This window comes from Chroicocephalus ridibundus, chromosome 14, assembly GCF_963924245.1.
Source record: "Chroicocephalus ridibundus chromosome 14, bChrRid1.1, whole genome shotgun sequence".
NCBI lineage: Eukaryota > Metazoa > Chordata > Aves > Charadriiformes > Laridae > Chroicocephalus > Chroicocephalus ridibundus.
Window position 1 is genome coordinate 8,876,311 of NC_086297.1, and position 11,119 is coordinate 8,887,429.

General features: G+C 66.4%; 1 protein-coding gene across 1 annotated transcript; it reads left to right on the plus strand.

The window, feature by feature from the left end:
• Positions 1-2,507: 2,507 nt before the first annotated feature.
• Positions 2,508-10,918, plus strand: SPHK1 (sphingosine kinase 1). The gene is made up of 5 exons (XM_063352382.1): positions 2,508-3,052; positions 7,854-8,003; positions 8,396-8,490; positions 8,734-8,849; positions 9,417-10,918. Exons 1-5 carry the CDS (start codon positions 2,527-2,529, stop codon positions 10,198-10,200), a joined length of 1,671 nt encoding a protein of 556 aa, XP_063208452.1. The 5' UTR covers positions 2,508-2,526; the 3' UTR covers positions 10,201-10,918.
• The last annotated feature ends 201 nt before the right edge of the window (positions 10,919-11,119 follow it).

An 11,119-nucleotide genomic window follows, 5' to 3' on the forward strand; every position in this document is an offset into this window, starting at 1 on the left:
ATGCCGCCCTCCCACACGCGTGGCCTCTGCAGCACCGGGCGGGCAGGAATGGAGCCGATCAGGACAAACATGACGGGCAGACGCCTGCCCACGGTGCGGGAGCCCTGGCTGCCGAGCACCCTTTGGGCTGCCGGTTGGGTCAAGGGAGCTCGTTAAGGCTCTCGTAATTAGGATAGCCCCAAACGACTGTTTATCAGCACTGAGTGGTGGCGGAAACAATCCCGCTTCCGCATTAGACATCGCATCTGGAGGCAAACAAGTGGTGTCCGTGTGGGACCGGAGCAAAGGGACCCACGCAGGGCTGGTGGCGGGCACCGGGCTGACTGTGGCATGAAGCGGGCATCTGCCAAACATCGGAATGGGGTCACATGAAGTCCCCGTAGACCAGCACTAAGACGGAAAAGCTCTGCCTGGCTGTCCCCTGCCATCACAGAGGCTGAGTTTGTGCTGGTCCCATTCCCTATCGGAGAAAATCCTGGCTGCAGCCCCCTCCTCTCCCTGTTCTGGGCATCCACCCCAGGGGCAGGCTTGCCCTAACCCTTCCTGTGCCCGAGCGCATTGCTGGCTTCCACAGCTCGCCATGAAGCCGCTCTCAGCCCCTTTCCCCAGCCCACACCCAGCAGAGCCCGGCCGGGCATTCAACCCCTATTTAAAGCGCAGGCAGGCAGGGTGAGGGGAATCCCGCGGCATGGGGCCACGGATGGATGTAGCGCAGTGAGGCCAGAGCCCAAAGCAGACCCATCGCCCCATGGCACCTGTCAGGAGCAGTGCCACAGCTGCTGTCACATCCTCCCACCAGGTCCCGTGCCTTCCTGTGCGGAAATGGGGCGTGGGTTAGTCACCGGGAAGGGTGAGGGGCAGGTCAGGACACCACGCTCCCCAGCTGTTTCCTCCCGTGACACCTTGCTGAGGACCTCGGGGCTCTTTACAAACACCGGACCACAGCATGGTCACAGCTGGGGAAGCAGCCAAGCCCAAATCTCACCCTGAATCGGCCGCAGGTGCTGCGGTTCCTCAGCCAAAAGCAGCAGCCAGCAAGTCCCTGGGAGTGGGTTCTGCCCCACCTCCCCCTCTAAGCATCTCTTTGAACCCAGAGCGCCCAGGGAAGTCTTTGGTGATGCTCCAAATCATGGCACCTCGCCTTAGGTCACGGGGAAAGCAAGGCTTAACTGCCTTATCTGCCCAGCTGGTCATCCCGTGCCCTCCCTGTAATTTTTGGCCAGTCCCCGTGGGTTTAAGCGGGGACAGAGGGCTGAGGGCTCACCGCTAATTAAACTGCGGTAGGTGTGAAGAGCGATTCCTCCCCAGGGTGCGAGCTCAAGGTTACGGGGTCTCCGGCTGCTGCCAGCCCCGCCGCATGCAGAGTGCGAAACCCACATGAGCATTGCCACGAAGGGTGGTTCGAGGATGAGGAGGTGGCGAGGAAAGGCCAGAGGAGGAGGAGGAGGGAGGGACTGGGGCACATCTCTGCCTGCCTTACCATTCCCACGGTGCGTGTCCGAGTGCCTGTCGCCTGCTTCCCCGTGCAGAGGCTCAGCTCTGCTTTGGTTAGAGCCTCAGGGGAGCAAAGGGCCAGCTGCAGCCTGTGGAGCAGAGATGCATCCATGGGGAATTGGCTAGCAAAAGAAATCCTTGTTGAGCTGGGCCAGACCCTCCAAGCCCAGCAGCCCCTCGGGAGGGTGAGGTCAGTCCTGTCACCATCAGAAGCTGCTGTCGGTGACACTTGCCAGCCGCCGTGGGGACGGAGTGGCTCCCAGCTGTGCTGGCACCTCTGGCAGGTCCCCTGGGCTCCATCCCCAGCGCTGTGTGCCCTGAGGTGGGGTTCACGGCACAGCCCACCCCCTCTATGGGGCTCCATGCCCATGGCACCTCCAACCCGCATGGATACCTGGTGGCAAACCACCAGTCATGGGCTGGACGTCGTCCCCCTCCATCCTCTCTCCTGGAGGTGTCCCCCGCCAGCTGCGCGCTGTCCTCCTCATCCCTCGCAGTGCCTTGGTTCCTCCAGGCTCTGCTCCTCTCGCCCTGTCCCAGCTGGAGAGATGCAGAAACGGTGTTAAATGCTTGAGCAGGCACCATGGCCCTGCCAGCGCTGGTCCGTGTGCTGCTGGACACGATGCATACGAGCTGTGGCTGCTGTGACTGCCCAGAACTTTGCTGCCGCTCTCCTGGCGTGACTGTGGGTCCGTGCTGTCCCAGCCCCGTGACTGTGGACCATGGGAGCACCCACGATGGCCACCCACCCCACACGGTAGAGCCACCCACAGCAAACCCACAGTGTCGCCTTGCCCTCGCGTGTTTGCAGACCCTTGCTCCAGCCGGGTGGCCCGGGTGCCCGCCCCCCCTCTGCCCACCCCCCCGGGAGCCCTGCCCGGAGCGTGCGTGGCGCTTGGGGAAACTGAGGCAGGTTGGGGAAACTGAGGCGGGCTGCGGGACGGGGGGGGGGGGGGGGGGGGGGGGGGCTCGGGGCAGCCCCGGGACAGGCCCCCCCGGGCTGGGAGGGGGATGTGGGTGGGTTAAATTTTTATGAATGGGGCCGCCCCGCCTGCCATTGCCGGGCGGCGCGGCGGGTGTCAGCAGCGAGCAGCGGCGGGCGGCGCTCCCCGGTGCGTCCCGCTCCCGTTCCGCCGCCCGATGGCCGCCGGCCGCCGCGCTCCCCCGGAGCCCGGTGGGGGCCCGGTGTTACTTCAAGGCATCTTCGGTGCGGGACCCACCGCCGGTGCCGCCGCCTGCTCCTTGGCTCTCACCCCCCGGGAGTTGCAGGTGCGGCGTCCCGGCGGTTCCTCCGGGGGCTCGGCCGGTCCCGACGCCGCGCTCCGCCTGGCCGACTGCGTGGGCTCCGCCGCCTTCCCCGCCGCCGCCGCCGCCGCCTGCTTCTCCCTGGTCTGCTACCCCTTCCGCGGGCCGCGCTGGGGCTCGCCCGCCCGCCAGCGCCTGGAGCGCACCTTCCGCGTCTGCCTGGGACCCGACGCCGAGGGCAACCTGCGCATCGCCCAGGCCTGGAGCCGCAGGATCCGGGAGCTCTCGGTGCCCGCCGTGCCCGCGCAGGACGGTGAGTGGTCGCCCCGCGCTCGGGGGACACCCCCTCCGCGTCCCCGCTGCGGGGCCCGACGGGGCGAGCCCCGGGACCGGGCAGGAGCGGGGGGTGCGGGGTGTGTTGGCGTTTGCCGGGACCGGAGCCAGCAACCCCCCGAGGGCGTGGGGACCGCCAGCTCTCCGTCGCCTGTCCCCAGGCGGCCCGGCTGTCCCCCCGTGGGGACGCGGCTGGCGCCCTGCCGGGAGCGCTGCGCCCTGGTCGGGCTCCGAAGGAACAGGTCGGGGTCGGGGGGGGGGACACGGGACGGACAGGGGGCGATCTGCAACCCCGCAGGGTCACCTGGATCCGCGCCCCCCCGCCCCGAGCCTGCGGGGGACGGGGACATCCCTGTGCACAGCCCCGGGGCCGGGGGTGGCTTGCCTCCCCCCTTTCTCCCTTAAATCGTAAGGGGCAGCAGGGACGTGGTCACACCACGGGGGCCCTTTGCACGGGTCCCCCCTCCCCTCGCATCACGTCGGTTCAATAGCAAAGCTCCAAAGGGCAGCATGAACCAAGAAAAAAAAATAATAAAGTCATCGTTGCTGACGCAGGCAGGATGGGAGCCAGGCACTGTCCCCGGCAGGTCCCATCCATCACTTGGGAGAAGGCGCATCCCTGCGGGACACCCCCGGGCCCAGCGGGGTCCCAGGGTGGCAGCCAGGAGGGGTCGGGGTGTCACTTCCCGCTCCCTCCGGGAGCTGCCACCAGCTGGAAGGGGAGCGGCTGGCTCGGGGGCCAGGTCCCCCAGCTCCCGCAGTCAGGGCAGGGCAGGCTGGCATATATTTGAACATCTGAGCAGAGATTCAATTATATGCACTACTTCATTTATTTAGCTGTCCAGTCGCACTGATCAGACTTGGAAATTAAGAGGCATGCGGTTAGAGGGATCCTGTCAAATCGCATTTAGCCCAGCTCTCCCCCTTCGGATTTTAAAATGCAGCTTTTTTACATGACCTGCAGCTACAAAACAACTTTCTGCTACTCTTCCTAAAGAATAAAAACAAACCCAGTGGAAAGGGGTGAGGGCGAAACCAGTTCCCTGGCTCCGTTTCCAGCCTGAACTCCGCAGCTGCAAGTCTCCGAGCGATTTAAAACCTTCGCCCTTTCAGCGGGCGGAGCGAGGGCGCTGGGGCAGGAGCAGCTCCATTGCATGGCGGGGGCCTCGGGGGAAGGCCGAGGAAGGAGGACAGGGGAGAAGGTGGTGCGGGATATTTTTGCAGTTATTTCTCGAGCTGAGAGCCAGCAGGATTTGCAAACCTCTCCCCCGCCAAGTTTGAGCCGGAGCTAAAAATGCCTCTCACCACACCCTGCGCTCGCCCGTGGCCTCACGTGCCGCCATCGCCGCCTGCACGGGACAGATAAGGCCGTGCCGGGCAGCTGCGTGTGAGTCCGTGCAGAGCAATCCTGTCACCCCATCCCTGTGGGGAGGGGACCGGGGAGCCACCAGCGATCCCATCCTGGTGGCGTCTCCGTTCCAGCATCCTCTGGGATAAAAGCCCTATGGAGAGCTACAGCGGAGGGGAAGCTTCACCCTCCTTATATCACCCCCAGGGGGAAAACCGAATCCCTCCGCAGTGGCTGACCCCAGAGCTGGGGCTGCCCGCAGCGCGCAGGGACGTGTCCCACCCTGCAGCTGGCTGGGATGGAGCAAACCGCCCCGGGCTTGTGTCCTGATGGGGAAATCCAGCCCCTGGCTGTGGTCGGAAGCTGCTGGCAGCAGCCACGGCGGTGCGGTGTGTCATCAGCGAGCAGGACGTGGCCTTGCCGCAAGTCCCCATTTTGGGGGACCTCGTCGTGCTCGGCCCCTCGCCGCGCGGAGGAGGTGACACTCTGTGGAGAGGGGACGCAGCGGGCATGTCCCAGTCCATCCCAGCCTCACGCCAGCTGGGTCACCAGGCAGGACAGCCCTGTCCCCCCACCAGCCTGGCACGCTTGTTCCTTCTGCCCAGAGAGTTTCCAGGAGGATGCAGGGACACGACAGAGCATCTGGGGCTGCTGATGGAGCCGTGGCAGCACGGTCCCCACGTGAGCGCGGCTGGGACACGTGTCCCATGGGGGGACGTGGGCGGAGAGCAGAGTTTGTGCAGTGGCAGCAGCTGGAGCCCCTTCCTCCTGCTGACTCAGTGTCTGCTCCGCTCGCCGCTGGAGGTTGAAAGCAGCCGCGCGGTGCCGGGAAGTGGCCGAGCCTCGCCGAGATGCCAGGGGCCGGCCGGTGTTGCGCAAGGGAGAAGGGATGCTGCTGAAATCTAGCCCCCCCCGTCCCCGGCCTGAGCATGGGCCGCTGCTGCTGGGCTCCAGCTCCGAACCAGCGCCCCTCGCTCCCGCTGCGGGAGCTGGGCTGAGCCCCGCACTGCTGGTGGCACTGGTCCCACACTGGGATCGCATCCCCTTCCCTATTCACGCCCTGGTACCAGCAATCTGTCCCTGGTGGCAGAGTCACGGCACCCCTCGGTGCGCTGAGGAGGGTTTGCCTTTCCCCCTCCAGCCGAGGAGCGGGTCCTGGGGGTCCCGGCCGTACCCCGCTGCCCGGCGCAGGCCATGGGGCAGCCACGGGTCCAGGCAAGACCCGGCTGCGGCTCCGTGTGCGTGTCAGAAACGGTGCGGCTGATAAGAAAGTTTGTGTGTTTAAAAACTGTATTTAGGTGCTTGAAGTACCTCGTGCAGAGGTGGGAGAGACCGCGAGGTGGGAGAGAGAGAAAAGCCCCCCATCACCTGCCTCCGGCCGCTGGGGCTTGAGCACGAACCCCCTGCCCGCGGGCTCGGCTGTGTTTGTCCGCGGGGGATTTTAGTCACCAGGGAAGGCTCCGGAGGGGAGGGAGGGGGACCAGCCCAGCCCCGGGGTCGCTGCCCCTTGTCCTTGACCAGAGCTGGGGTGGCCTCCGCTCGCCGCGTTCCACCACCGTCCCCGAGGGCAGCTGGTCCCCTCGCATCTGGCACCCACTGATAAGGGGCCGGGGAGGGGGGGGCAGCCAGGGACAGCCAGCGCCCATCCCCAGGCTCAGCCCTGGCTCACAGGTGGACCTTTGCTGGGGACTCGGTGGCAGGTCCCAAGCAGCCGGCTTGGGGACAAGGAGGTGTCCTGGAGGGTGACAGCCTCAGCAGGTCGTTCCCAGGGGCAGAAAATCAACCTGATGGTGTCAAAATCAGCAGGGCTCGGTGTGCTCCCGGGGCTGGGACGGGCACGGAGATGGGATGCTCCAGGCACGTCTCCCCACGGGGCAGCTTGTGGACTCTGCCAGCCGCCGCGGAAGCCCTGGCGAGGCCCTGAGCGGTGTGATGCTGGGTGTCACCCCAGGGAGATGGCACCCTTAGGCACCTCCATTGCCCCAGGCTTCCCCCTCCCCGCCTGCATCCCCGGGGTGGCAGCAGGAGGGGCTTTAGCTGTAAAAACGCTGTCTGTGTGTTCAAACAGCTGGAATCAAAGTGGCAGACAAGGCGGGGGGCAGGCAGATGTCCTAGCCTTCCCCCGTCCCGGGTTAGAAGGGGGATTCCCAACCCCGGGGCAGTGCTGGGAATCGCGGGATGCTTTGGTGACTCAGCTCCTGACGGAGCAGCTCCTTCTGCTGAGCCAGCAAACGCAGCCCCCGCACTGTCCGGCAGAGCCCACGCACCCAGAGGGGCACCCGATCCCCCCCCGGGGGCCAGATCACGGCTCAAGGGCCCAGAGCTGGTGGGGACACCCCCTGCCCCCCAAAAACTGTCTTCACCCTGCAGGGCCAGGGTGTTCCAGAGGCGCTGCGGGAGCTCGAGGCACAGTGGCCTGCTCATTTCGGCGCTGGGGGTGCCCAAGCAGCACCCGGGGGTTCCCTGCCCTCAGGCAGGCTGCCACCAGCTCCCCCGGGTGCCATTGTGTCACTCCTCCTCCCTGTGCCTCCCTCGCAGGGCAGCTGCAGCCCCGTCTCACCCCATCCCCCTGCACGGGGACCACGGCGCTGGGGGCTCGGGCAGGGGGACGCAGACCCCTGCCAGGCTTGTAATTACAGCCCTCACGCGTGAAACCTGAGCCCCGTGGGGAGCAGGGGAAGCAGAAGCGTCCGTCTGCTGGCGCAGGTGTCTGTCCTGGCCCTGCTCCATCTGGGGTGGATGTGAGGAGTCGGGATCTTGAGTCCCTCTGTCCTTGGCTCGCTGTGTGATGTGGGGCTGAGCCATGTGGTGAGCTGTGGGGATCAGCAGGGAAAACTCACCGCCGAGGGTGGCCGGCCCCTGGGGAGGTTGGGTTGCAAATCTCCCCTTTGCTTCCGCCTTTCTTTCCTCGGCACATCCGAAAGCGCAGCCGGCAGCACCCTGCTGGGATGCACGGGGGTGCTCGGTGACGCAGAGCCCCGTCGCTGCTGCGGGACGCTGGGCTGGGTATAAAACACCTCTGCTGAGTGCAGGAGAGCTCAAGATGAGTCATAGAATCACAGAATGGTTCGGGTTGGAGGGGACCCTAAAGCCCACCCAGTGCCACCCCCTGCCCTGGGCAGGGACACCTCCCACCAGCCCAGGTTGCTCCAAGCCCCGTCCAGCCTGGCCTTGAACCCCTCCAGGGATGGGGCAGCCACAGCTTCTCTGGGCAACCTGGGCCAGGGGCTCACCACCCTCACAGGAGAGAATTTATTTACTGCAGGACCCCCTGTGTCCCCGTGTCCTGCCACCTCCCCTGCTTTCCCGGCAGGGACCCTCCATCCCTGGTCACCTCCCGTGGGGTGTGTAGGGATGCAGCCTGGGGAGATTGTGGGGATTGGGGGCAGCTTCCCTCCCCCTGACCCTGATCCCCCCTCTCCCCCCTGTCCAGGTGACAGCTATGGGGTGCTGCCCCGGCCCTGCCGCGCGCTGGTGCTGCTGAACCCGCAGAGCGGTGCCGGCCGGGCGCTGGAGGACTTCCAGGCAGTGGTGCAGCCCATGCTGGCCGAGGCTGACATCGCCACCACCGTCTTCATCACCGGTGAGTCCACGAGCGGCTCCCTCACCTCCTCCTCCTCCTCCTCTTCCTCCCCTCTTCCTCCTCCTCCTCTTCCTCCCCTCTTCCCAGGATCCTACCTGGGTGCTGCTGCCCCGGGATGGGCTCCTTCGAGGGTCTCGTACCCCCCGGCATCACCATGGCTCTGGCTCCTGCGGGGTTGGATGGGCCAACACAGTGGGTGGGCTGTCACAGGTGGAGTGGCAAAGGGTGCAAGGGACATGGTTGCACTCCATAGGGGTGACTGCCTCACCCCCTGCACCCCCAGCTGGGACCCTCACAGGGACAGGGGGCTGGGGTCACTGTTTGGGGGGGGGTGGCAGCAGGCAGGGCAGAGGGACGGGGAGCGATGCTCGACTTTCTGCTTTGCCCTGCAGAGAGACCCCACCATGCTCACGAGAAGGTACGGGACGAGGACCTGTCGCAGTGGGACACACTGGTGGTCATGGCCGGGGATGGGCTGCTGTACGAGGTGAGAGGGGCACCGCGGGGCACCCCCCCGGGATGGGCACAGGGCCGGGAGGAGAGGGATGCCTGGGGCAGGAGCCAAGCGCTGAGACACGAAGGCAGGCAGGGAACGGCAAGGGAGACGTGACCCCCAGCTTGGTGCTGCCCTGGACGGGGGCACCACGGGCTCTGCTCCCCCCGAACCGTGTGGGGGCCTCTGGGGTCTTTGCATGGCCCTGGGTGCCACCAGCGTCCTCCATCCCTACAGGTGGTGAACGGGCTCATGGAGCGGCCGGACTGGGAGGACGCCATGAAGAAGCCACTGTGCATCCTGCCGGGGGGCTCCGGGAACGCCCTGGCCGCCTCCATCAACCACTACGCAGGGTGAGCCCCGGCCCCGGGGAGGCACCCACTGCTGGCACGTGGGGCTGCGCTGGCACCCAGGCGGGGGCGACGAGGGAAGGGAAGGGCTGAGAATGGCTCCAGCCCTGGGAAAGGGCGCTGGGATGCCCAGCACGGGGGTGCCCACCTGCGTCCCCACCTCCCCGCAGGCTGGTGCTGCCCAGCTCCAGCCAGTCCCTGCGAGCCTCAGCTTGCAGCCCTGTGTCCCCAGCTCCCCCCATGGCCTTTTTCTTCTCCACGCTTTAAGTCTGGCACAGCTTTACCCCAAAGGATCCACCCCGGGGCACAGCCGATGCCGCTGCACGGCGCGGGGACGGGGATTGCCCTGTCCCAGCAGCCCCAACTCCATTCCCTCTCTTACAAACTGGTTTATCCCTCCCAGCCCCAGCAAAACCTCTCCCAGCAGCTGGCCCTGAGGGATGCTGTCACCCAGCTGGCACCCTGGGTGCCAACCACGACGCAGGGGTGAGGGTTGCACGTGGACGGTGGGACGGGAGGAGAGACCCCGAGCTGGGTCCAGTGCAAACTCACCCTCTCCGTCCCTCGCAGCAATGATCACGTCGCCAAGAAGAAGCTGCTGACGAACTGCGCCTTCATCCTGTGCAAGGGGCTGCACACGCAGATGGACCTGGTCTCGCTGAGCACGGCCTCGGGCAAGCGCCTCTTCTCCTTCCTCGGCTTCGGCTGGGGCTTCATCTCGGACGTGGACATCGACAGCGAGAAGTACCGGCGCCTGGGCAATGCCCGCTTCACCCTAGGCACCCTGCAGTGCCTGGCCAAGCTGCGGGTCTACCAGGGCCGCCTCTCCTACCTGCCCGCCGTCCCCGGGCAGGGCACCCCCCCGCCACACAGGGACCCCCCCGCGCCCATCACCAACGGCCAGGTTGGCCACGTCCTGCCGCCGGCGGGGACGGAGGCGGCCGGGGCTCTGCCCGCCGACTCCCTGCTGGTGCCGCTCGGCCAGCCGGTGCCGGCGCACTGGACGGTGGTCCCCGAGGAGGAGTTTGTCACCGTCTACGCCATCTACCAGTCCCACCTGGGCACCAACCTGCTGCTGGCACCGGCGGCCCGGCTGCACGACGGCTGCATCCACCTCTTCTACCTGAAGGCCGGCATCAGCCGCGTGGCGCTGCTGAAGCTCTTCCTGGCCATGGCCAGGGGGACCCACCTGGACTTGAACTGTCCCCACCTGCGCTACGTCCCCGTCCGGGCTTTCCGCCTGGAGCCGCGGGTGGCCACGGGCATCATGACGGTGGACGGCGAGGCGTTGGCCTGCGAGCCGGTGCAGGGCCAGATCCACGGCCGCCTCTGCCGTGTCCTCAGCGGCTCCTGAGCAGAGGGGTGCCACCACCCCCCCCAGCTCCCCCCAGCGCTGAGCCGCCGGCACGGCCCGGCACCGTCTTCCTCCCACTCAGGAACCACCTCCTCCTCCCGTAGCAATAGCTCTCGGGGGCCGCGGGTGCTCGTCCCCTCGCGTGCCCCCACGCTTAGCTTTACCCCCTTCCTTGGGACAGCCACCAGCGCTGTCCCAAAAACGAGCCAAGAGTCCGATCAGGTACCCTGTGCCGGCGAGATGCCGGCATGTTTTATCGCGGTACAAGGTCCCGGCCCCAGGGCGGCTGCGCCGGCACAGCCCCGTCCCCTCCCTAGCTTGGACGCACAGGGGGGCACCGCTCGCGTCCCCACCGCGGAGCCAGTGCCCCCCCCCCCAGGGATGGTCAGGACCAAGATATCTAATACAAGAACTCGACTTTTTTAAAGAATGTTTCTACCCAAAGCTTCCTGTAGAAGCGGAGTTTATTCTTGTGAGAAATGCAATAAATATCTAGCGTTTGCAAAAAAAATCCCACCCCCGGGTTTTAAATCGGAGCTCAGGGCTGGGGTGCTGTCACCCCGGGCTGTCACACGCAGCCCGGCCGTGGCAGCTGTCAGGACCGGTTTAGCTCAGCACCGCGGCCCCTCGCAGCAGCCTGTCCCTGCTGCCAGGCCACCGTCGCCCTGGGGCCAGGACTAGGATGGAGCCATGATCCCAGGAGATGCTCCCAGGGGAGGTGTCCCGGAGGCAGGTCACGGGGCATCGCGGCCACCAACCCCCATTTTTGGGGTGCGCTGGTGCCTCCTGGCCCAGCATGGAAAATGGGAGAGCTCAGCCCCGCAGCGATGCTTTGGGACACCCTGGGGAAGGGTCAGGGCCTGCGAGCGAGGGGAGGGGTGGCAGAAGAGGTTCAAGGGGGGGTTGTTTGGAGCCGAGG